Below are 24,475 nucleotides of genomic sequence, written 5' to 3'. Positions count from 1 at the left end.
ACTTTGGCTACTTAATAAATGTGGTTCAGTAAAGCATAAATGTGCCCAATCTATATATATAAAAGGCTAATATGCTAAGTGTCCGACCAGTCGCTATGACACACACTGATCACCAGGGGGCAGATGCTCAACGCAGAGAAACGGCAGACCTGGCACCCATAAAGCAACACTCGGCTGCCCCCAAGTGGGACCCAGGCCTTGCCACCACCCCAGAGCGACAGCCACCAAATCACAGCCGATGCTGCCATGGTGCAAAATGTGCCCACAGCCCAGCCCAGCCCGGAAATGGTGGCTGTGAGCACTGGGTAATGATGTCACATAGCAACTTCCGGCTTCCTCTCCCTAGTGACTAGCTTCCTTGCAGTTTCTTCAGCCCAGGAATATGACTTGCTTTATAGCCAGGTGGAAACATTTCACACTTTAACCTAGTGGTCGGCAAACTGCAGCTGGTGAGCCACATGAGGCTCTGTGGCCCCTTGAGTGTGGCTCTTCCACAAAATACCACGTGCGGGCGCACATGTACAGTGCGATTGAAACTTTGTGGCCCATGCGCAGAAGTCGGTATTTTGTGGAAGAGCCACACTCAAGGGGCCAAAGAGCCTCATGTGGCTCGCGAGCCGCAGTTTGCCAACCACTGATTTAACCAAATGTCTGTGAAGCGTTTTCCCATGCCTCATCTCATTTGATCCTCACAGAAGTCCTGAAGTACCCAGATAGCAGACTCAGTGGAATCCTATTTTCTTACGGTTAGCCAAAAAACAGAGATTTAGAAAGCTTAGAAGCTTGGCCCGACTGAAAAGCAAGAAATGGTGGAGCTTGAAAATGACTGCAGGTTTTCTCACTGTGCAGAATATAGTCAAACACGGCTACAGTTAAATATTTCACCTTTTGTTCTCCCTGCGTGATCTACAATAATCATCTTCGTGTTGGTATTTACTGCTGTGTGGTTGACAATTACCTGGAAGGGAAGTTGGGGTGCTTCACTGGGCTGGAAAAAGTTTAGCTAAATCAGAAAGCAGGTCTAATGAAGCAAGTTTATTCTATATCTAGAAAAGGCTAAGTTGACTTGCACATGCGCGATACATATAAAGCTCTCGCTGGCGTCAATTGCAAACACATGTTTCGATCTGTCATTATCAATCGTGAATTTGGTTGACACTTCTATTATAAAGAAAGGGCAAATAGCGATATTAAAATATTTCTTCTAATTAATTTCCTTTCGATGTGCACAAATTTGTGCACCGGGCCACTAGTTCATCACATAAAAATAAAACCTAGGTGAAGGCACTCTCTGGAAACATCACATATAAGACGACTGAGAAGAAAAGATGTACAAACTTTAATTCTCATCCCACTTGAACGTGTATGTCTGAAATTTCCTCGTGATGGAACTGTGTCCCTGGGACGATGGAGAAAAATTTGCCCAGTGTGGGATTCAGATCGGGGTACGCCATCCAGCAGGTGCGAAGGCTCCGACTTCACAGCTACAGACACGTGACCTTCCCAAAGGCTGCACTTGGTTAGGTGCTCAGGCCCACGGGCAGCAGATGTGGCTGCCTCCCCAAAGCAGCTTCCCAGGGCAGCCGGCTGTGCCCAGGCCCCCTGGTGTGCAGTGCAAACGTGGGGTCCCTGTCTCAGGGGTGGCGGGTGGCTTTGGCCGGCCTTCCAGGGCCTGGGTAGGAGGCACGTCATGTGTGTGGTTGTGCCTGTGCTGTTCTCGTCGGGCACTAGGCCTTCCCTCAGGAGGGCCTGAGCCGTCTCTCCAGAAGCACCAGCTTTGTCTGCAGGTTGACGTTGAAGGGAGGCAGCCTGGTCAGGTTCAGACTCACCCCCGTGGTGCCCGCAACACTGGCCAGCACCCGGTGTGTGTCCCTGTAGAGGGCCAGGTGCTCAGGGGCCGCCTCCATGAGCAGGTGTGTGTAGGCCAGCATGTGCTCCGACCCAGGCTGCACATCCTCCCTCTTCTCGTACCTGCAAGACAGGAGAACGTGTGCACCTGGGCCATGGCCCCACGCCAGCCCCATCACCATTGTCCCCACCTGCAGTCACACCATGGCGGGAACATACCTCCAGGCGTCGTTGACCTCCAAGAACCGAGACACGCCCGTCTGTGCAGCAGCCACATCGATGTGCAGGACAACGTCTGGGGAAAACCTTGTGCGCGGTTAGAACCGGGCTGGGCGCCTCTGCCCGAGCTGCAGCGGGTCCCGCACAGCCGAGCACCTACCTGTCCGGGGGGGCACCAGCTCGTGCAGCCGCTGCATGGCCACGCCACCAGGGTAGTTGAAGTGGGACACGTAGAGGGCCGTGGCCGAGTGGGCGGCGTTCAGCACGAGGTGCCCGAGCACGAGGAGGGAGCCTGCTCTGTACAGCCAGGACTTCTTGTAGTTGTTCAGCCTGGAAAAGAGCAGTCGTTTCGTGGAAAGTGAGTGGCAGCCACGGGTGGAAATGTCACCACGGATACGAACCTGCTGGTCCCCTTCGCTGAGTCCTAACAAGGTTAATCACCAAGTAGGAATATAAATCACCAAAGGAACTGGGTCAACTACCTTACAATTTCTCTCTGAAATTCCACCCAAAATGACAATTTAAAGTTGATATTAGAATTGAAACTCCCTGAGTTATGACTGAATGCTGTGCGGCTTGTAAGGGAGCCGGCGGACACGGCGCCGGGACAGAGGCCCCAAGAGACCTGAGCCCACGGAGAGAATACCGTCCGCCTGGGCCGTCAGAGGTGCTGGCCTGTGTCAACTCAGGGGACCCTTGCCCAGACTCCATTCGGGCCCCGCCGAGCCCTTCTCAACCAGGCACTGGCCGCTCAGGACGGCAGAGCCGCGGTGTGAACAATGTCACCACCCATGGTCTTCACTGCGGCCCAGCCCAACCTGGGGAGGGACAGTGGCCTGGACCGCGCACGGGCAGCGACTGCAGAGCTTGTGAGTATGAGTTCTCTCTCTGCCTTTTGAGATGCAAATCTACCACCCAAACCTTCACCCCAGTCCCCGGGATCCATGTCCAGGAGTAACTGCTGCGTCCCTGTGGGGGGAGGGAGGCCCCCAATGACCGCTGCCTCCTGCCAGACACACAGCTTGTCCCTTGCTCTCCGGTCCCCACTGGCCTCCTCTGCTACCCCCGCGCCGGACTATCGGTTGGGGAGGGTGAGTTCAGTGCAGGGCATCATGGGAGGACTCCACGCTCACAAGTGGCCGGCTGGGATCCGATGAACTAGGGCCCCCTTTCTCAGCCCCCAAAGCGAGCCAGCCTGCCGCTCTGAGCAGCCCTTCTTCACCTGACCCCGCCTCACACCCTCCCTGCCTGGACGCTCTCTCCTGCTGCCCCGAGTGGCTGCGCCCTGGACACTTAGACAGCCATGCGCAGGCAGGCCTGAGACACGCGTCCGGGTTGACTGGAGAGAGACGGACCAAGCAGAGCCATGGGCCAGTGCGTGGCCCATCCTGACCCGGGCTTGGCCCAAAGGCCGTTGCCTTGGAGACAGTCAGGGCCGCCCTGGTTCCCTTGCAAAGTGTCCCCTTGGAGACTCAGTAGCTGCGGGCAGAGCCAGCACTCACAGGTAGGCGCAGCCCCGGGCGGCCACGGCGTTCAGCAGGGGGAAGGTGTAGATGATGAAACGCAGCTCCTTGTGGGGGAGCAGCGAGTACAGGGCCACGAACCCCAGTGCCGGCAGGAGCAAGGCCAAGGCCCTTCTGTCCACGAGGCCCAGCGGCACGAACAGCAGGCTGCTGCCCAGGCCCCGGGGCAGGGCCGAGTAGAAGTACCACAGCAGGGGCGAGGTCTGGGCGGGGGGTCAAGGAGGCCACGGGTCAGCGATGGTCATGCGTCCAGCCGGTCGGGTTCAGGCCAGGGGCACGGGGAAGACACAGCCCTGACAGGGGTCTCTGTCCGGGCGCCCCGACCCCCGGGCCTCAGGTCACCATGTGGTCCCCTTCACTGGGGACAGAGCCCAGGGCCTGGGCCTGGGCAGCAGCGGCACGTCCAGTGAACAATGACCAGGCTGTGCAGGGCTTTTCCCTCCATGGAAACCACCGCCCTGGGTGACGGGTGCACCGGGGACCCACCCACTGTCCTTCCTGGGGGTTTAATATCCCACAGTTACACACCAGAGAGCGGTCACAGGACTGAGGGGGCAGCTGGGGCTCCAAACGCAAGGAGTTGTTTCCATGGGGTGGGCAGGACCGGAGCAGAGACCCCAGCCCCGCGCTGCAGGGTCCCTGGGAGGACAGGGTGAAGGCTCCGGCCCTGGTGCTATGGCTGCTGCCACACCCCTCAGGTGCCTCATCGGATGAGACAGTCGGGAGGAGAGCAGCTCCTCGCCTGGCCTGAGCGAGGCCCTGGCCGCCGGCACCCTGCCCAGCGGGCCATCCCACAGTGACGGGTAAAGGATACGCCCCAGTTGGAGCTTTTGTTCTGGATGGTGTTATACCAGAGCACAGTTCCTTCCGGCCACACAAGGTAGCGCCAAAAATAGGAGTCCACCGCCACCGTCAGTCCTAGCAAAGCAATGGGTCCTCAGGAAGGGACACGGCCCCTGAGCGCAGACGCCACCCAGGCTGCTGGGGGAGTGAGGGCGGCCCGTGTCCCAGGCCCCGGGTCCTGTCCCCACGAGCCATCAGCTTCACAGGAAGGAACTGGCGTGTTGGGGCCAAGGTTCCCAAGGGCACCTTCCCGTGGTCACATGACCTGGGCGCAGTGGAAGGAGGGGAGCGCCTTTTGGGGATGCTCAGGCAGCACGGCAAGGCCTTTCTATTGCTGCTTAGATTTCAAAGGAATTTTGTTTAGTGACAAACATCAAACCCTCCCCCTTTTTCTTCATTTCTGAAATGAAAGCCCGTACTACCTCCAGGCAGGAGGCGCACTCCCACTCACCGAGGCAGAGCAGGCCGGCGGGCACGGCGCAGCGCAGGGCCCTGGCCACGGACAGCCGCCGGGTGCCGAGCAGCAGCAGCAGCACGAGGCCCAGGAGCAGGCTCAGCTCGGCCCGGAAGACCAGGATGGCCAGAGCCGAGAGCCGGATGAAGCGGACCCACCGCTGCCGCAGCCAGGCCGCCAGCGCCAGCAGCACTGTGAACCGCAAGACGCAGCCTTTACTTCTCGTGTGAGAGCCACAGGAGCAGCAAACGCCGCTCAGGACCGTCCGGCCCCGGCCCTGCCCCTGCCCCTGCCCCTGCCTGCCGGGAGCCGGTCCATGCTTGCTGTTTCAAGGGACCTGGCATATATGGCATACTGTTCTTAATATGTTTGCTCACCTTCTTGGCACTATGTGTTTTAACCAAGGTCTCTGAGAAAGGTTGTTTTCCCCAGGTAGGGATTTTCCCCTGAAGTTAGGGAGGGAATAAAACCCCTCAACTAAGTGCCAGGCGGGTAATTAATCCCTTTAACTACGAACAATCATGCTTAAACTACATAATCTTTTCTCCCTGGAATGGAGATAAGAAACGCCCTAACCTTTGTAATAGAGATTGATAGGATTGAATCAACTGGTATAAATACAGTTGTAACAAGACAGAAACACTCAGAACTTAGAACAGAATCAAGAAGACAGAACCTACACGGAGCCTAGAGACAGAAGAACTTCGCTGGAGAGAGCATGCCGGAGGATCCTGGAGAGGGACTGGCCTCGGAGCCTAGAGACAGAGCCTAGCGGGAGAACATGGCAAGGGATCCTGGACTGAACCTGACTACAGAGATTGGCAGGAGAACCTGACTGGAACCTGGACACTGAACCTGACTGGAGAGCCTGGACAGAACCTGGCAGGAGAACCTAGCGAGGGAACATGGCTACAGAACCTCACTGGAAATCCGAAGCAGAACCTCTCTGGAGATCCAGACCAGAACCTGGCTGGAGATCCTGGCTAGAGATCCTGGCTAGGCTGCTGATCAACTGAACGCTGTCTCCGTGTCCTTCCTTCTTCGCCGACTCCGTCCACACCTTTGGGAACCCCTGGACCTGCTGGGGTTGGACCCCGGCATCTGCCCCGGCCCCGGCCCCTGCCCCTGCCCCGGCCCCGGCCCTGCCCCGGCCCCGGCCCCTGCCCCTGCCCCGGCCCCTGCCCCGGCCCCGGCCCCTGCCCCGGCCCCGGCCCCGGCCCCGGCCCCGCATCCTGCACCGTCACACAGCCCAGACCCCAGGGGTATCTCCGGAGCCTGGGGCTCCGTGTGCAGTGCCCACCGTGGCCATTCTCCCCTCCAGTCCTGCTATGCTCGGCACGTCCTGCTGGCTCAGCCCACAGTTCACGGGGAATGGTGCTCTGCTCGCCACCTCCCGCGCCGTGTCCAGCAGAGGACCGCTCCCCAGGCATGGTGCGGGCCAGGCCACGCCTCTATCGGTCAGCACAGAACCCCAAGCCCACGCCATCCATGGCCTCCTTGTGGCTCTCCAATCTGCCTGGGGCGCCCCCAGAACACCCACAGCGAGCTGCCACCTGCCCCGGGTCCCTGCAGGGCTGCACAGGGCGCTGTCCCAGGTGCTCCCTTTCCTGGAAAGTGCACCTCCCCCTCCCGGGCTGTCCCGTCACTGGGCGTTTCTGCGACGCCCCAGGGGAGCAGCGATCGCCTGGCTGGTGCTCAACGGACACCCACTCACCTGTCACCTGGCAGGTGTGCTCCACACCCAGCGAGAGGCATGGGAGCCACCGCAGGGCCTGACTGGCACCGACTACGTACCCACGGGCAGGGCCAGCACGTTGGGGAGTGTCCGCGTGCAGTAGAACATCAGGTGGAACTGCGAGGCCGTCATCCAGCAGAACATGGTGGCCGCCGTGGCCCCGAAATGCCGTCGCACTTCTTTTTGCAACGTCCAAAGTCCAAAGATCACTCCGAGTCCAAGGACAGCTCTAACTAAACACAGGCGACAGGTGTGTGACGGCCCCCGGGTCTGATACTGACTTGCAGGGGTCGGTCAGCGGCCTGGTGACAGTGAAACAACCCTGAGAGGGGAGGGTCTTTGGTATTAAAAACGACTGCACGTGGGGAACAGATGGTCCGGCCCCAACACTTCACTGAGACTGTGAGACGGGGGCAGGGTCCGGACCGGGGTGACGAGCCCAAAACTGGCACCAGAGCCCTCACTTGGCGGGGACACCTCCAGCGCCACAGGCTCACAGGCCCCCACTGTCCCGCCCAGGGCTCCCCGGCGGCCCCGTGACCAGCCGGCCTGTCTAGCTGCCGGTGTGACTGCAGACTGCGGCCTCCTAGGCTGCCTTTCGAGAGCCCAGCGGCCGCTCCTCGGGGACCTGGCTCCTCGGGGACCTGGCTCCTCGGGGACCTGGCTTCTTGGGGACCTGGCTCCTCCGGGACCTGGCTCCTCAGGGACCTGGCTCCTCGGGGATCTGGCTCCTCGGGGTCCTGGCTCCTCGGGGACCTGGCTTCTTGGGGACCTGGCTCCTCCGGGACCTGGCTCCTCGGGGACCTGGCTTCTTGGGACCTGGCTTCTCGGGGACCTGGCTTCTTAGGGACCTGGCTCCTCGGGGACCTGGCTTCTTGGGGACCTGGCTCCTCGGGGACCTGGCTTGGTCACAGCTCGCCGTCAGGCCAGACAAATGCGCCGTGAGGCCGTGCTTGCGTCCGTGGGGGAATGTGAACACGTGTGGGGTTTGGATACTGAACTGGAGACGGTGCTGCTGGCTGGCAGCGAGCCTTCCGAACGGCCCAGAGGATCTGCACAGGCAGCCTCGGGCGGGAAGGCGCAGACACCCCCAGTTCACAGGGGCGAGGGGCGCCCGGCTGGGTTCCCTGTCCCGGGTCACACCCCAGAAAGGGCTGACGTCCGACCTCGCCCGGTGCGCTGAAGCGCGTGCTGCGTGGCCGAGGGCAGCCGGGCCACAGGCGGACAGTGAGCGCGGGGCCTCCCTCCAGCTGGCGGGTCGCCGGGTCCCACGGCCCTTACCGGTCAGCTGTGCGTAGAACTTGGACGCGCCCAGCAGCGCGAGCGCGCAGACCCCGGGGCTGGACAGCGCGGCGAGGACCAGCGGCCCGAGGAACGTCCTGGGGACCACGCCCGGGAACTCCAGGTGGTCGTACTGCGGGGGAGGCGCGCTCAGGCTCGGGGTCGGGGTCGGGGTCAGGGTCAGGGTCGGGGTCGGGGTCGGGGTCGGGGTCAGGGTCGGGGTCGGGGTCGGGGTCAGGGTCGGGGTCGGGGTCCGGGTCAGGGTCGGGGTCGGGGTCAGGGTCAGGGTCGGGGTCAGGGTCAGGGTCGGGGTTGGGGTCAGGGTCGGGGTCCGGGTCAGGGTCGGGGTCGGGGTCGGAGTCAGGGTCGGGGTCCGGGTCAGGGTCGGGGTCCGGGTCAGGGTCAGCCGCGCGGGCTCGGGGCGCGGGGGCGCGGGGGCGCGGCCTCACCTGCTCCAGGCGCAGCCGGTGGAAGAGCAGGTCGTGCGCCGCCTGCAGGCTGAAGCTCTCCTCCACCTTCGTGTAGGGGCAGCTGAGCAGGTGCACGGCGGCCACGGCCACCAGCAGCCCCAGCAGCCGGCGCTGCCCGCCCGCGCCCGGCGGCCTCTTCCCCGCCATCTGCGCGCAGCTTCCCGCGCGCCCACCCCGAGGCCCCGCCCGCCGCAGCGCCCGCTGACCTCGCCCGTCCGCGGAGGCGTCCCTCGGAGCGCGGCCGGCTCGGCTCCCGCGCCTGGAACTGGGGCGCCGGAAGCCGGGAAGGGAGGGGGTGGGGGGCGCCCTTGCCCGGCCCTAACATGGCCGCCAGGGCCCGGCCGGCGCCCCGCTCGCCCGGAGTAAAGATGGCGCCGGGGGCGGTCCCCGCGGACGCTGACCCGGGGCCTCCCTATTGGCCACCTCGTGGCGAGCCCTGATTGGGCCACATGGGGACGGGGAGGATTCCCCCGACCAATGGCGTCGCGAGGGCTGGCGGGGGGCGGGGCCCGGCCCGGCGCCGTCAAGTAGCCCCGGGAACCGCGGGCGCGGAGCCGGTGGGCGGTGGAGGCCGGAGCGCGCCGTTTCCGACTCGGCCGGTGCCGCTCGGCCGCCATGCGCCCCCCGGCCCGGGCCGCGCTGGGGCTGCTGCTGGGGCTGCTGCTGGGGCTGCCCCGCGGGGCCTCCCCGAAGCCGACGCCCTGCAAGCGCTGCCGGGAGCTGGTGGACAAGTTCAACCAGGTGGGCCGCCCGCGGGACCGCACCCGGCCACCCCGGGATCGGGCACCCGTCCTGGGCCGGGACACCCCTTCATGGGCTGGGACACCCCGTACGGACCGGGACACCCCGTCATGGGCCGGGGACACCCCGTACGGACCGGGACACCCCGTCATGGGCCGGGGACACCCCGTACGGACCGGGACACCCCGTACGGACCGGGACACCCCGTCATGGGCCGGGGACACCCCGTACGGACCGGGACACCCCATCATGGGCCAGGGACACCCCTTCATGGGCCGGGGACACCCCGTACGGACCGGGACACCCCGTATGGACCGTCATGGGCCCCAGTTACCCCTGAGATGGCCCGGGTCGCTTCCGAGGTGTACCTGGTCACCCCACCGGGCCGGGGAGCCTGAGCCCATGCGCACCCTCCTCCCGCAGGGAATGGTGGACACGGCCAAGAAGAACTTCGGCGGCGGGAACACGGCCTGGGAGGAGAAGTCGCTGTCCAAGTATGAGTCCAGGTGGGTGCCCCTCAGCACGGCTGTTCCTGGGGCATGGCACCCCCACTGACAGCACAGAGGGTCCCTGCAGCCTGGCACCTGTGCTCTGGCCTGGAGCTGACCCACCGGCCGTAGCTGGCCTTTGGCTCCCAGTCCACACAGCAGACACGCCGGCCTCTCCGAGACTCGGGGACAGAGTCCATCCCACCAACTGTCAGTCGTGGCTTCCCCTCTGCTAGAGCTCCCACCCCCAGCTTCAGGGTTTCCCCTGGGACCCCCCTGACTCTGCCCATCACCCCGAAGGTAGAGAGGCCTCCCTGACAGCCCCCCCCCCAGTTCAGTCCTCTGCATAGCACCCCACAGCTCCGTCTGGCCTCTAGTGGGGCCTCGGCACCTCCCTGTAGGAGGGCTGACGGGGTGCTGGGCTGACTGGGTGCTGGCCTGACCAGTTGGGTGCTGGGCTGACCAGGTGGGTGCTGGGCTGACCGGTGCTGGGCTGACCTGACTGGGTGCTGGGCTGACATGCTGGGCTGACTGGTACTGGGCTGGCCAGGTGCTGGGCTGACCGGGTGCTGGGCTGGCCGAGTGCTGGGCTGGGCTGACCGGTGCTGGGCTGACCGGGTGCTGGGATGACTGGTACTGGGCTGACCGGGTGCTGGGCTGACGTGCTGGGCTGACTGGGTGCTGGGCTAACCGGTGCTGGGCTGACCGGGTGCTGGGCTGACCGGTGCTGGGCTGACCGGGTACTGGGCTGACCGGTGCTGGGCTGACCGGGTACTGGGCTGACCGGTGCTGGGCTGGCCAGGTGATGGGCTGACCGGGTGCTGGGCTGGGCTGACCGGTGCTGGGCTGACCAGTACTGGGCTGACCAGTGCTGGGCTGGCCAGGTGCTGGGCTGACCGGGTGCTGGGCTGGCCGAGTGCTGGGCTGGGCTGACCGGTGCTGGGCTGACCGGGTGCTGGGCTGACTGGTACTGGGCTGACCGGTGCTCGCCACTTGCCTTGCAGCGAGGTCCGCCTGATGGAGATCGTGGAGAGCCTGTGTGAGAGCAGCGACTTCGAGTGCAACCGCCTGGTGGAGGAGCACGAGGAGCAGCTGGAGGCCTGGTGGCTGCGGCGGTGAGTGTCCGCCCGCTCCGCCCGGTCATGGGGAACCACCACGAACGCTTTGTTTTCAACGCCTGGTTTTGAAGTAACTTCGGACTCAGGGAAGTTACAGAAGCAGGTCAGAGAGCTTCCGCACACCGGCTGCTTCCCCCGACGCCCCGGCCGTCCTCCGTGACCTTCGGGCAGTGACCCCGCGGGACTGGGGAGAGGGTTGCAGGAGGCCGGGGGCGTGTGCGGCAGGGAACTGCGGCTTTGCTCTGAGACGCCTGTGTGTGAGGGTTCACGAACACCTTTAAATCCTAGGAAGAAGGAGCACCCTGACTTATTTGAGTGGTTTTGTGTGAAAACGCTGAAAGTTTGCTGTTCTCCGGGAACCTATGGCCCGGACTGCCTCGGTACGTTCCTGGCGAGATCCCGAGTTACCCGCGTCACCGGAGGGCTCCTGCTAACGCCCGGCCCGGTGCTGGCACGCGTGTGGGAGGCGGCTCCGTGGCCCCGGCCAGCTCTCCTCACAGCAAAGGCCCATGTGTGAGGGGCCGCGGCCGGTGGGCAGCTGTGCCCCGGGGTGGGTCCGGGCTAGGCCCCTTGCGGTTGGGCGTTACCCAAGTCCCTCACGGGGTCAGCTGGACAGCGTGGGCAGTTTTCAAGGTAAGGCCCTCACTGACCGAAGCCGCCTCCTGCCTGCCCTTCCCACTTTCTGGTCACGTGTGGCCACCGCCAGACAGTCTTGCTGTCCATCAGCTCCAGAGCCCCCTGTGAGCTTCCTGTTCTGAGCCTCAGGCGAGGCTGCGCTGACGGGGTGCTCGGGCGGCCGTGCAGGCTTCAGGGTAAAGCAGGCGTGGACTTTACAGAAGATCCAAAGAGCTCTGACTGTGCAGCGAGGGAGTGACATGGCGCTTGCTCTGTGCGAACGCGCCTGGCGGCCTCCTGCGGGCGCTGATGGCACTGTCCCCACAGCGTGCCAGGGCGGGTCCGAGAGGCCCTGCAGCGGGAACGGGCGCTGCAGCGGAGACGGCAGCCGGCAGGGCGACGGGTCCTGCCAGTGCCACCCGGGCTACCGCGGGGCCCTGTGCACCGACTGCGTGGACGGCTACTTCAGCGCGCTGCGGAACGAGACGCACAGCGTCTGCACAGGTACCGCGGCCCGCGGAGGTGGGACGGGGCCTGCGAGCCTCCTGCCAGGCGGGCGGGCGGGGGCAGGGGAGGGACAAGACCAGGCACCGGGTGGTCGCACTTCCTGTCCCTAAAAGCCCCCAGGGGAGAAGTGTCACTTTTCTCCTGACCCCCAGGGGACAGCTCGGGTGGCAGTTCTGTGACCTCCACGGGGTCTTTTCTCGTGACCGGGTGGGTGCCTGGCGTGTTCTAGTGCAGGGCTTGCCCCGCGCCCTCCTGCAGGACTGCCGGCCCTGGCCCCCGCTGAGTGTCCCGGGTGCATGTGGCGTGGGGTGCGGAGGCCGGGGTGCCTGCTGTCACTCAGGCCGACCCGGCCCATGTCACTGAGGAGACGAGGGCCGGAGGGGGTGCAGGCCGCATGGAGACCTCCTGGTCCTAGGTCCCTCCCAGAGGACACGCCCCCCGCTTACCCTGGTTTGGAGGTGGGGCTCCCACCTCCTCTTCAGGGCCAGCACCTGGGCTCCCCCTCAGTGAGCTCCAGGCAGACAGACCCTCTCGGCTGTGATGGGCCCGTGGGCAGCACCCTCCGAGGCGGCACCCCGACTGGCTGCTGGGGGGGCCCTGTGAGTCCACGGCTGGCGCATGTCGGCACGTGTTCTCCTTGGAGGGAGACCCCTGACGTGCAGGAAGCCCAGGCTGGTCCCCTGCTGACGGCGCCCCCTCTGCCTCCAGCCTGTGACGAGTCCTGCAAGCTGTGCACTGGCCCGACCAACAGAGACTGCAGCGAGTGCCAAGAGGGCTGGGCCCCGGAGGACGGCGCCTGCGTGGGTGAGGCTCCCTCCCTGTCCTGCAGGCTCCTCCCCCCGCCCTCCACCCCCACGGCCCTGCTGGCTCCCACCAGTATCACTGGTGTTCCCATCCCGCCCCTCAGAGCTGCGTGGCCTTAAGCCAGTCAGGCTGTGTGCCCATGTCCAGTGCAGGGTTGGGGCGAGTGTGACCCCGCCCCCTAGCCCGGCCTGGTTGCAGGGCTTGTGCGAGGCCGTGAGAAAGAGGGCGCTCACCCAGCCCCGTCCCTCCTAGTGGCCCCTGCCTGTGGCACTTGGGTCCCTTGTCCCCACACCGTGGCCACTGTCTTCCCGGGCTGGCCCTGGGCGTCGTGTTGGGGAGCCAGCCCTGGGCCCCGCGGTGGCAAGGCCGCTGGCTAAACGGGGGATGTCGGTTGCAGACGTGGATGAGTGTGCGGCGGAGACGCCCCCCTGCGGCGAGCAGCAGTTCTGCGAGAACACCCGCGGCTCCTTCCAGTGCGAAGGTGTGGCCCGGCGCCCTCCACCCTCTAAGCTTGAACACCCCGAGGGGGCAGGCAGGTAGCAGGTATTTGCTGCCGAAAACCCAGAACATGCGAATAGCTGTCAGGAAGGCACTAGAAGATGTTCCACGGAGAGGGAGCCTCGCGTGTCCACGCGGTGCCCGCGGCCTCCTGTCGGGGCCCGGGCTTGGGTGGTGCCCATCCCTGCGTCACCTCCTCCCGCCCCTGCGTCACCTCCCGCCTCTGCCGGGGTGCAGGCCGTGGCGCAGCTGTCAGCTGCAGACCCCTTGCCGGGAGTTCCCACGCTCTCCCTGCCTTTGGGTTAGTTTCCCAATTGCTCGGTCAGGAACGTGGGTTAGGGCCTCAGGGGCCCGACGGCTGTGCCAGGGAGGCTGCCTGTCGCTGTGCGGACAGCACGAGCCCTTCCTGTCTGACGGCCCCTCATGCCCCCGCTGCCGTGCGGGGCTCCAGCAGGGAGTGGACAGGGACTGCGAGCTCGAGGTCGTGTGGAGAAAGCTGCCCCCGCAGGTCCCCCGCTCCCGCCCCCGCTGGGCCTCAGCTCGGGCACGGCTTTGCCGGGAGACAGGCGGGGTGTGCAGGGCGCCGTTAGCCCCGCGCGGCGGGTGCGGGACGCCTGGTTCCCGGCATCGGCCCTGCCTGTCCGCGCTGTGGTTTCAGACCCGGCTGCTCCCGGAGGCCGGGCTGCTGCTGTCACGGTCTCTCCTGTGTCTAGAATGTGACCCCACCTGTGTGGGCTGCACGGGGAAGGGCCCGGGACAGTGCCAGGAGTGCATCGCCGGCTACACGAAGGAGAGCGGCCAGTGTGCAGGTCAGCACCTCTGCGGGGCCGGGGGACCCGGGGGACCGGCAGGAACGGCCACGCGCCCTGGGGTCGGGCCGGCTCAGCTCCCTGCAGCCCCGGGGTCTCAGGAGGGGCGGGGCGGGGGTGGGGGCACTAGGGCTGCCCAGGTGCGCCAGGTGCGCACGCGGCTGGTGACTGGCTGCGGTCCTGCCCCTTGTGCTCCGTCCAGCCTAGCGCCCACCTTGGCCGTCAGCTCCTGGTGGCATGGCCCGAGGCTGCGCTTCGGGGCTCAGGGTCGGGCTCCCGCCTGCACGTTCCTGGCGCGCTCCTCTGCTTCTCCCCGGAGAGCCCCCATCTCTGAGCTGCGTGTTATTTCTCTCCCCGCTGCTCCCTCTGACTGACATTTCTGAGATTTGGGCATCCGTGTGTGTGTGTGTGTGTGTGTGTGTGTGTGTGCATGATGGACCCTGTCACCTGCAGTGCAACCATGCGTGTGCGTGCATGTATGTGCATGTGTGTGATGAACCCCGTCACCTGTGGTGCATCCATGGGTGTGCGTGCGTGTGCGTGTATGTGTGTGTGATGAACCCCGTCACCTGCGTGCGTCCGCCCAGGGCACTGGCTTACGCAGGGCCTTGCTTTCAGATGTGGACGAGTGCTCGCTGCCAGAGAAGCCGTGTCTGAGGAAGCACGAGAACTGCTACAACACGCCTGGCAGCTACGTGTGCGTGTGCCCCGACGGCTTCGAGGAGACGGAAGACGCTTGTGTGCAGGCGCCTCAGCCAGCGGGGGCGGGTGAGTGCGGGGAGGTCTCCATGCAGCTGGCCGCCGCCCTCTGCCCTGGGGGTCACGCCCGCCCGGAGCTCCCAGTTAAGTTCACACGGAAGCAGCCCCTGGCGGTGGCAGCCGGGGTTCCTGGCAGAGAGGGGGGTTCTCTGTGGGGCCAGAGCTACCTGCACAGACAGGAGGTGGGAGATGCCAATGAAGCCCTGAACCATGAAAGTCTGCAGAGGAAGACGGACTGGGGAGGAGGGGCGGGGCCGTGGGAGGAGCCTGGGAGGAGGGGCGGGGCAGTGGGAGGAGCCTGGAGAGGAGGGGAGGGGCTGTGGGAGGGGCCTGGGGAGGAGGGGCGGGGCCGTGGGAGAAGCCTGGGGATGAGGGGCGGGGCCGTGGGAGAAGCCTGGGGAGGAGGGGCGGGGCCGTGGGAGGGGCCGTGGGAGGAGGGGAGGGGCTGTGGGAGGAGCCTGGGGAGAAGGGGAGGGGCCTGGGGAGGGGAGGAGCCTGGGGAGGAGGGGAGGGGCCTAGGGAGGGGAGAGGCCGTGGGAGGAGCCTGGGAGGGAGGGGAGAAGCCTGGGGAGGAGGGGCGGGGCCGTGGGAGGAGCCTGGGAAGGAGGGGAGGAGCCTGGGGAGGAGGGGATGAGCAGAAGGTCTGCAGACTCCTCAGGGCTCCTGGGTGGCCTTCCTGGAGGCTGGACGTCACACCCGGGCTCTGCTCCCTCCGGAACCGGCAGGGGCCTTGCCTCCCGGCTCCTGGGCTGTGGTCCTCGGCTGCAGCTGTTATGTGTGTGTGTGGGGGGGGGTGGACGGCACCCTCTTTGGGGGCACAGTGCCTCCCAGGAGCTCTGTAAAGTCCCAGAAGGAGGGGGTGAAGAAGCAGTGTGCACAGGGACGCTGGCGGAGTTTCCAGCCTGAATCCGCTGTGGCAGGACCGGCGAGCACAGCACGTGGGCACACGCCCCCCCAAGCCAGGGCCCGGCCACACCCCCGGGGCCTCTGATGGGTTTGACCAGGCGGCCTGTTTGTTTCCTGACAGAAGTCACAGAGGAAAGCCCAACACAGCCGCCCTCCCGCGAAGACCTGTGAGGAGCGTCCAGCCAGAAGCCAGACCCCCTTTAAGTTATTTAGGCCGACGTCCTGGACGCCCGCCCTGAGCCTCCCCGAGACTCCAGGCCCCGGAGAAGCTGCCTTCAAAACGGTTGATGCTCATTGGCCCTTTAAAAAGCTGCATTTTTGGTTCTTCTTAAACAGATTTGTCTATTTTGATACCGTTCTTTGTAATAAAAGTAACCACTGAAGGTTGGCCTGGAACACGTGTGGGTTTGTCTCATTGGGAAGTGGGCGCTTTGGCTGGCGTTGGCCCGTGCAGCTCCGCCCGTCCTGGAAGCCACGACCGCTGAGGTCTGCGGGGCACAGGCAGGAGCAGCCCTGCAGTCTCGGGGTCCCATGCCTCCTCCCCGGGCGCCCCCCTCACCCTCAAGTTCAATCAGAATCTTAGTCGGGTGATGTCAGGGCCCAACCTGTGGGCCCCCTAGAGTGAGTGGTTGAGGGATCCAGGGGCCCTCGGGCAGGGCAGCCAGCACTGGGGTCTCAGAACCCCTGAGGAAGGGCAGGCTGTGGGGTGGGGAGGCTGGCTCGTGGGGAGACCCCCCCCAGTGTTCTCACAGGTCAGTGTGGCTCGGACACCCGGAGTGAAGCAGTGTGGCCCACGCGGGGGCGCCTGACCTCGGGCAGCGTGCCGCTGGCTCTCCCCATCTCCGCATCTCAGCTCCACACCCTGCGTGTCTGTCTGTGTGGGGGACGCAGAGCTGCCAGCCCCTGAGCTCCTTGAGGGGCCTGGAGTCTGGTGGGCTCGGCAGGGACGACATGAGCTCAGGCAGGGGACCGCCTGGGAGCCCGCACGGCCTTCACATCCGACGCTGAGGGGCAGGGCTGGGCTGGCCCCCAGGGCAGAGCAGGTGGTGGGAGAGGTCGCCCCAGAGGAGTGACGGCCACGGGTGTGCAGGGGCTGGGGGTCCGGGCTGTGGGTCCCTGGCGACCCTGGAAGGGCTGGAGGAGGGGGAGCCAGGTGAGCACTCGGACAGGCAGAGGGTGCGGGGGGGGGGGGGGGGGGGGGCGGGCCTGCAGGTGGACACGGAGGCCCAGAGTGCCCTGGGGAGGAGGGTGGGACAGGCGACTCCCGGGAGGGGGGCAGGCGGCGGCCCAGGCCAGCTCCCAGGGAGGGCCAGGCCATACTGGACAGTCTCTGATCAGCCAACCCCCAGGCAGGCCTCGTGGCCCAGGGAGCAGAACTGACACCCCCACCCCGGATTCCAGCTGGAACCCAGGGAATCGCAGGCCTTGGGGAAGCCACAGGACTGGACATGTGGCCACTGGGTGGCGCCGACTCCCCATGCATGGCCCGGTCACCCAGAGAGCCGCCCCCCCCCCCCCCCGCCTGTGGGCACAGGTGTCCCCTCCCCACACGAGTGCCATGGGGGGGGGGGTCCTGAGGAACTGGGCAGCGCCGGGCAGTGGAGGGGGGCTGTGTCCCTGCAGCAGGCGCCGCCCCTCCTGGCCCCGTGTCTGGGCCTCTGTGGGCAGCAGCCCCGGCCTCCTGCTGGGCCGCTGCCCACACGAGACCCCTCCTGGACCTGTGGGGCCTGGGAGGCCCAGCCCTTCCTGGCTCTGCTCTGGGGTCCCACGTGGGGCCCCTGGCCCTTCACTGCGCCCCCCCACCAGGCAGAGCGAGTCAGGCCGAGCTGCGCCTGCAGTTCCTCAGGGTGTCCCTTCTGCTGGGGCCGCCCGGGGCGGCGCCTCTTCCTCCCTCCCCTTCCCCTGGGCTCTGCTCAGCTGCCCCCTCAGAGGACTGCCCTAGCCCTTCCCCAAGTCACATCCTCTGTGAGCCCCCACCCGCCCTCCGTCCTCAGCAGGGGACGCGGCTCCTTGGAGAGGCCCCGGCCTCAGCCTTCTCCTCTGGATGCGGAGGGAGGGACGCCTGGCTATGGTGGGGGTGGGGTGGGGGGACTTGACCCCAGCAGGACCTCGCCAGGCCAGGCCTGGGGTGAGGGGCACAGGCAGGGCCCTGGGACCACGGTGGCTGAGGGTCCGTGGGCTGCAGGGCAGGGATGTGGGTTCTGGGGGCTGGAATGTTGGGGCCCTCGTGTGGGGTCTGGCCCTGCCTGGGGGGTGATGCAGGGGAATCCCCACCTCTGGCAGCGACCCCAGCTGGCCGTGCAGCCTCCCCTCCAGCCGTGGGCTTGGGGGGCAGTGGGGACCACACTGACCCTCGGCGGCTCCTGGGCCAGAGCAGGGCGTGGCCAGCAGGTGGCGCTGCGGAATCACGCGGGCAGCCCCTAGTCCTGAACTGGAGCCTGGGCCCAGGTCCCGCAGGAGGTGGGAGGGGAGGGTGCTGCGGGTGATGCCCAGGTTCAGGGGGACCCCATCCCTTGGGGGTGCCCGATCCGGGGAGGGCTGCTTCAGGCCTGGACACCGGGGAGGGGCCTCCTGGTCACGCATCGGGATCCCTTCTCGGAGCCTCCCCCCGACAGGGTTCTGCTCCCCGAAACCCGGTGGCTCAGGCCCTGGCCCAGCAGAACCTCACTGCTCCTGAGAGCTGCGTCTGCCTGGCCCCGACGCCAGGTGCCAACGCCCGTCACTCCGTCCTGCGACGGCCTCTCCGCCACCGGGGCCTGCGGGAGCCTCTGCCAACTGTTCCCAGGACTCTGTGCCTCCCCCAGCACCTCCTGGCACAGCTGGGTCCTCCGGGAGCACCCGGACTGTCAGCCCCCCATCCGTGCCTCTAGGGCCCCTGGAGCTGTGACCTCAGCAGCAAGGGCTCCGCTCCCCATGGCCTCCCCCACCTGCCCTGGCTGGGCGTCCCCCCCTCTCAGGAGCTGGCTCCTCTGATAACCAGCCCTCCTGGCCTCTCCCCAAACCCGTTACCCTTTCCCAGAGCAGCCGCCCCCCACCCCCCGCCCCCCGCCCCGGGACCTCCTCATCCCACACCCCAGACCCTGCTCAGCTAGGCGCCCTCCCCCGTCCCCCACAGCGCCAGCTGTGACGCCCTGACTGCCCACCGAGCAGGGCAGCCCCTCTGTCTCCGCCTTCGCCACCGCCCTGGCCCGCCTGTCGGGCTGGCTCCCAGACGGGCAGTGGGTCCTCAGCTGACCCCCGGGGTCATCCAGAAATGCCCGCACGGAGACGAGGGCCGATTCGCTGCAGAGGCCGCAGGCGAGGTCCCAGCGGTGGGAGGCAGGTCCTGCTCCTCTCTCAGGCCCTAGTCCCCCCCCCCCTCCTTCCCCTGCCGAGAGCAGAGCTCACCCCGTCCTGGCCACACAGCCGGGTGCTCCCTCACCACCCCACTCCTGCCCCTGCAGCCAACCAAAGCCTGGGCCTCCCCCGCCCCACCCACCCCGCGGCTCCCGTCCCCCGGCCCAGGCCACCTCCCTGGCCCCTCACTCCCCTCCCCACTGCCCAGATCCTGAAGAGCCAGCTCCTGGGGCCGTCCTGACCCCCACAGGTCGGCCTCGGTTGCTCCTACACTGCCCACTCCCCACCCCTCTCCTGCTCCTTGCCGACCCCGTGGGTGCCAGGGCCCTGGAGGCAGGTTGGCCTGGGGCACGCGGGGGTCAGGGCCTGGCTCGCGGGCGATCTTCATTCCAGAGCCGGCCAAGTGCGCCCGGTGGGACCGCGGCAGGGTGGGCAGGGGGCCAGCAGGGCGGGCAGGGGCGGGCAGGGGCCGGCAGGGCGGGCAGGGCCGGCAGGGTTGGCGGGTGGCACCGAGCCCTGGGTCCTGTGGGCAGCAGCGGGCAGCAGGCTCGCACTGTGGTTGAGTGGGACCAGCCTGGGCCTCTGCCCGGACAGGCTGCCATTCAGGCCACCTGCCCCCCCACCGCAGGGGCCCCTCAAAGCCCTCATTGTGGCCGGATCATCCCCGACGCCAGGCTGGCTGGCTCCACACCGTGTGGGGCGAGGGCCAGCCCGTCCTGGGGGGCTGCGTGCAGGGTGGGGTGCCCCCTTCCCATCCCGGGGCCGCTGCTGGAGAGGTTTCCGGGTGACGTCACTGGCTGCCCCCGCCACCAGGGCCAGGTCTCTGCGCCCCGACCTGCGGGGCTGAAGGGGGGGCGGGAAGGGCAAGAAGGCGAGGGGCGCCCCCAGCCGCCGCCGCAGCGCGTCCCGCCCCCAGGGGTCGCCCGGCGGCCTCGGTGCCCTCGCTCCGGACCTGGGAGCGGGCACCCCCCGCAGTGAGGGTGGGGAGCGGGTGCCCCTGCACCCTGATCCCTCAGCTCCTCGGGGCCCAGCGACGCGGAGGGTGCGGGCGGGGAGCCCTGCCTCTGACACCCGCCCCGCCCCGCGCGACCCCTCCCCCGGGCGCCCCTGACCCCCGCCCCCTGCGACCCCTCCCCCGGGCCCCCCGCGGCGGAGGGAGGGTTGGCACCGCCCCCCGCCCCCCGAGACCCCTCCCCTGGGCCCCCGCGGCGGAGGGAGGGTTGGCACCGCCCCCCGCCCCCCGCGACCCCTCCCCCGGGCCCCCGCGGCGGAGGGAGGGTTGGCACCGCCCCCTGCCCCCCGCGACCCCTCCCCCGGGCCCCCGCGGCGGAGGGTTGGCACCGCCCCCCGCCCCCCGCGACCCCTCCCCCGGGCCCCCGCGGCGGAGGGAGGGTTGGCACCGCCCCCCGCCCCCCGAGACCCCTCCCCTGGGCCCCCGCGGCGGAGGGAGGGTTGGCACCGCCCCCCGCCCCCCGCGACCCCTCCCCCGGGCCCCCGCGGCGGAGGGAGGGTTGGCACCGCCCCCCGCCCCCCGCGACCCCTCCCCCGGGCCCCCGCGGCGGAGGGAGGGTTGGCACCGCCCCCCGCCCCCCGCGACCCCTCCCCCGGGCCCCCGCGGCGGAGGGTTGGCACCGCCCCCGCCCCCCGCGACCCCTCCCCCGGGCCCCCGCGGCGGAGGGAGGGTTGGCACCGCCCCCCGCGACCCCTCCCCCGGGCCCCCCCGCGGCGGAGGGAGGGTTGGCACCGCCCCCCGCGACCCCTCCCCCGGGCCCCCCCCGCGGCGGAGGGAGGGTTGGCACCGCCCCCCCTTCTCGCCCTCGCCCCGCAGGTTCGGTGGCCGCGCGGGGAGGGGCCCGGCCGCGGGCGGGAAGCGAGGCTCAGCCCTGCCGGGAAGGGGCGGCGCCGGAAGCCTGGGGGGGGTGGGGGGAGGGGTGGGGGGCTCCTCGCCGGGGAGGGAAATGGGGGAGGTCCCGGGGGGAGGGCGGCCTGTGGTCTCGAGGATCCCGTCCTGGGTTGGGGTCCCCCGCCCTCGGAGCAGGAGTAACGGGGCGCTGACGCCGCCGGTAACACCCGGCGGACCTTCCTGGAAAGCCCGGTGGCAGGTGCGGGCGGGGCTTGCGCAGCCGTGACGTCACGGAGCGGGCGGTGTCCCCGGAGGACGCGCGGGGGGCGGGGGGGGGAGGCGGGACCAGATGCACGTGTAGGGGTGGGAGTCCCGGGGGCGCCCCGATCCCGCCCCGTGGGCTCAGCGGGGGAGTGCCGGGCAGGAGGGGAGGGGGGCCCGGGTTCCCGCCTGGAGTGCGACGGGCCCCCACATCCCCCCGGGGCCCCCACCTTCCCCACGGCCCCCACATTCCCCCCGGGGCCCCTACATTCCCCCCGGGGCCCATACATTTCCCTACGGGCCCCCACATCCCCCTGGGGGCCCCCACATTCCCCACGGGCCCCACCTTCCCCACGGGGCCCCCACATTCCCCCCGGGGCCCCCACATTCCCCCGGGGCCCCACATTCCCCACGGGGCCCCCACATTCCCCACGGGGCCTGGATGAAGGTGTCCAGCACCTCCCTGCCCAGCCTGGCGTGAGGCTCGCTGCCCCTTCCTGCCCCGCCTCCCACTGCGCCTCCCACTGCGCCTCCCACTGCGCACCTCAGGCCCTGCCTCTGGGGGTCTGGGGGGGGGGCTAGGTGGGGAGCATTAGGGCTGGTCTCCGCCCTCCCTGGGGAGGCAGCCCTGCTGGGTGGGTCTCCGACTCAGCCCCCCACCCCCAGGCTTAGGGCAGGAGGGGAGCAGGAAGGAGTGAAGACCTGGAGGGGTGTCCCCACATCACCGGCACCCTCGTGGTGGCGCTGGTTTGGGTACCCCCAGGGCATGAAGGGCAGTGAGCCTAGACCCGGGGCGGCCCACCCACACCCTCCACACCCATCCTGGGTGGGGCCCAAAGGCCCGCTGAGCCCCATTGACTGCTGGGTCACCCCGCTGTCCTGGCTGCCAGGACCCTCCGTGAGTTCACTTCTGATCTCAGACTAGGAAGGGGTGCTCCCCAAGGAGCACACGGTTGGGGTGAGGAGTGGAGTCCCCATGCCCCACCCCTCCTGGGCCGCCACCGGAGAACCAGGGGTGGCAGCTGACCTTGACGCCCTGCCTCCTGGGCCCCATGTGCTAGCCTGCCTCAGGGTAAAGAGTGGCTGGGAGAGTTGGGGGGCACCCGCTTGAGACCCCCCCAGCCTGCTGCCCTAGGTGAACCCCAGCCCCTGCCTCAGCTGCCGACCGGAGAACAGTGGCCCTTGTCTGGCGGCCGGGTACCAGCCTCGGGCGTCTCCGGGGGACGGCCCCCCATCCAGAGGCTTTTGTCCATTCACCCTCCACCCTCACTATTAATAGCTCCCGTCTCAGGAGCTGCTATAAATAGCCCCCCAGCCCCTGCACAGGCTGCAGGCGCCTGCTGCCGCGCACAATCACCCACACACGCCCGCACACTGGCCCACTCAGCTGCACACGCCGGGCACCGGGCCCACTCCTGCTCGCTCCACGCCAGGCGCGGAGGGCGGCACACACAGCCCAGCTGCCCTCTCGGGCCCTCCCAGGGCCCGGGCTCAAAGGGGCCGCTGTTCCGTCCCCATGCTGGTCCCTGCTGGCCACGGGGCAGGGAGCCGGCCTGTGGCCCTCGCTTCCTCCTCTGCGGGGTCTGGCCTGGCCGCCCCCCCCCCCCCGGGGTACAGGCACACTTGTCTACCCCCTTGGGTCCCTGCGATGGGGGGGGGTACTTGGGGGCCGTTCCCTCCTGCCCGGTCCCTGGCACCTCAGAGATCCCCTCTGTGCAGCGGGCACCATAGTGTCTGTCTGATTGAACACCCAGGGGACCCCCCAGCCATCCTGGCCCCTCTGCCCATTCCCGGGAGACCGGCCTCTGTGTGGACTCCGTCCTGGCTCTGCCCTGGGCGCTGCTGGGTCAGGCCTGAGGGTCACGGGCCCTGCCACGCCCCAAGGGGCATCTGCTCAGCACAGCCCTGCCCACTCTGACTCTCTGGCTCTCGGGGACCCCTGGGCAGGCAGCACTGACTTCCTGCCCCCCGCCTGCCCTGGGGACCTCCAGGCTGTGGTGCGCGGCCGGGCTGGGGGCGTGGAGAGTGCTGTCACTGTGCCAAGAGCAGAGGAAAACAACCCCGTTCATGGAAAAGGCGGAAAAGGCCAGCCCGCGTGCTGGCCCGTGGCCTTCCGGGGGACAGAGGCCCTTTGTTGGGAAAACAGGAAGCGAGGATCTCCAGGACCCACGGGCCGCCCGCCCGGCTTCCGCCCATTCTCCGCCGCTTCTGCCGCCACCAGCCGCCTGTGTGTCCATCCGTTTGTCTGCGTGTCCCTCTGACCACAAGGCCCAGGCCTCCGGCTTTGGGGCAAAGCCACTGTCCATGCTGAGCCCCTGCAGCGGGGTCCCCTGGAGGCCGACCTCGGACCCCTGGCCACACGGGACAAACACCTGGGAGCACCTGCCAGGCCCCGCCTCCTGCCGACTGCACGGTCACCCTGGGGCCCCGGAAACCCATTGACAGACCCCCGTCCCCCCCTGCCCCCCCCCCCCCCCCCGCCGGCCACAGCCAGGAAACAATGTGGGCGGGGGCTCTGTTCGTCACAACCAGGCCTTGGACCCAAGATGCAAGGAGCACAGAGAGGGCAGTGCCAGGCGGGTGAGGGGCAGAGCTGGGCTCAGCGAGGGGGGAGACAGAGGCAGCCTGAGGCCTCTCCCACCCCCACGCCCCCCTCACTCTTTACCCTGAGGTCAGGGTCTCAGGTGGGGAGGAGCCGGCAGAGGGTGGATGAGGCCTGTGGGTGGGCGTGGCTTCTCCTGTGGGTGGGAGCCTGTGGGCTCTGCGTGGAGGGTGCGGATCTCAGCGGCTGAGGGATCCCTCGCCCACCGCTGAGCAGTGAGCCTGGCCGCGCCCTGGAGGGGGCAGGGGCGTGAGCGGGGAGGAGGGTGAGCGGTGGTGCAGTTCTAGGTGCATTTGAACGAGGTATTTGCAGAGGGACTGGGTGGGACCGCCGGGTTCGGGGCGGGGCCTCAGTGGGACTTGCGGCCGTGGTCTGGTCCAGGCCTCGGCGCGCTGCCCTGGGCACGTCCCCGTGGGCAAGGGGACAGCGCAGCCCGCTGAGCCAGGAAGCTGGCACCCAGGGAGGCCTCAGCCCGAACCCCAAACCAGGCGTCCACGTGTCCTGTGTCCGTCCATCCGTCCGTCCGGCCATCGGGGCGCTGCAGACCCATCACTCCCGAGGAAGGCGTCCTCTGTCCGGTGGCGAGTCAGTGAATAAACCCGCCTGTTTGTCTGTCCAGCCGCCTGGGGCCGCCCTCCCTGGCCCCGGACCGCGGGCCTGGCCCCAAGTGGCGGGCTCCCGGGAAAGAACTACTGATCAAATGATGGATGCCCGAGTGAAGGAAGGACGAGTGAGTGAAGCAACAGGGAATGAATGGCCCTGGCTGGTGTGGATCAGTGGCTAGAGCATCGACCTGCGACGGTCGGTTTGATGCC

The 24,475-nt window shown here is 67.7% G+C and overlaps 3 protein-coding genes across 3 annotated transcripts in view; 2 read left to right on the top strand and 1 right to left on the bottom strand.

The window, feature by feature from the left end:
* TRABD (TraB domain containing) overlaps positions 1 to 24,475 on the top strand; it is a 255,195-nt gene that overhangs the window by 79,112 nt on the left and 151,608 nt on the right. The window lies entirely within an intron of this gene.
* On the bottom strand, positions 1,197 to 8,656 carry ALG12 (ALG12 alpha-1,6-mannosyltransferase). Its single transcript, XM_059681337.1, has 9 exons — positions 8,353 to 8,656; positions 7,904 to 8,036; positions 6,682 to 6,855; positions 4,885 to 5,079; positions 4,405 to 4,508; positions 3,570 to 3,793; positions 2,228 to 2,397; positions 2,068 to 2,143; positions 1,197 to 1,971 (listed from the first exon to the last, which is right to left on the bottom strand). Exons 1-9 carry the CDS (start codon positions 8,518 to 8,520, stop codon positions 1,740 to 1,742), a joined length of 1,476 nt encoding a protein of 491 aa, XP_059537320.1. The 5' UTR covers positions 8,521 to 8,656; the 3' UTR covers positions 1,197 to 1,739.
* Positions 8,873 to 16,010, top strand: CRELD2 (cysteine rich with EGF like domains 2). Its single transcript, XM_059681347.1, has 10 exons — positions 8,873 to 9,114; positions 9,538 to 9,620; positions 10,607 to 10,717; positions 11,009 to 11,100; positions 11,663 to 11,839; positions 12,551 to 12,646; positions 13,044 to 13,127; positions 13,858 to 13,953; positions 14,572 to 14,721; positions 15,740 to 16,010. Exons 1-10 carry the CDS (start codon positions 8,989 to 8,991, stop codon positions 15,787 to 15,789), a joined length of 1,065 nt encoding a protein of 354 aa, XP_059537330.1. The 5' UTR covers positions 8,873 to 8,988; the 3' UTR covers positions 15,790 to 16,010.

Source organism: Myotis daubentonii, chromosome 2 (assembly GCF_963259705.1).
Source record: "Myotis daubentonii chromosome 2, mMyoDau2.1, whole genome shotgun sequence".
Classification (NCBI taxonomy): Eukaryota; Metazoa; Chordata; class Mammalia; order Chiroptera; family Vespertilionidae; genus Myotis; species Myotis daubentonii.
The sequence above is the reverse complement of the archived record's forward strand: the minus strand, read 5'-3'. Positions and strand labels throughout refer to the sequence as shown.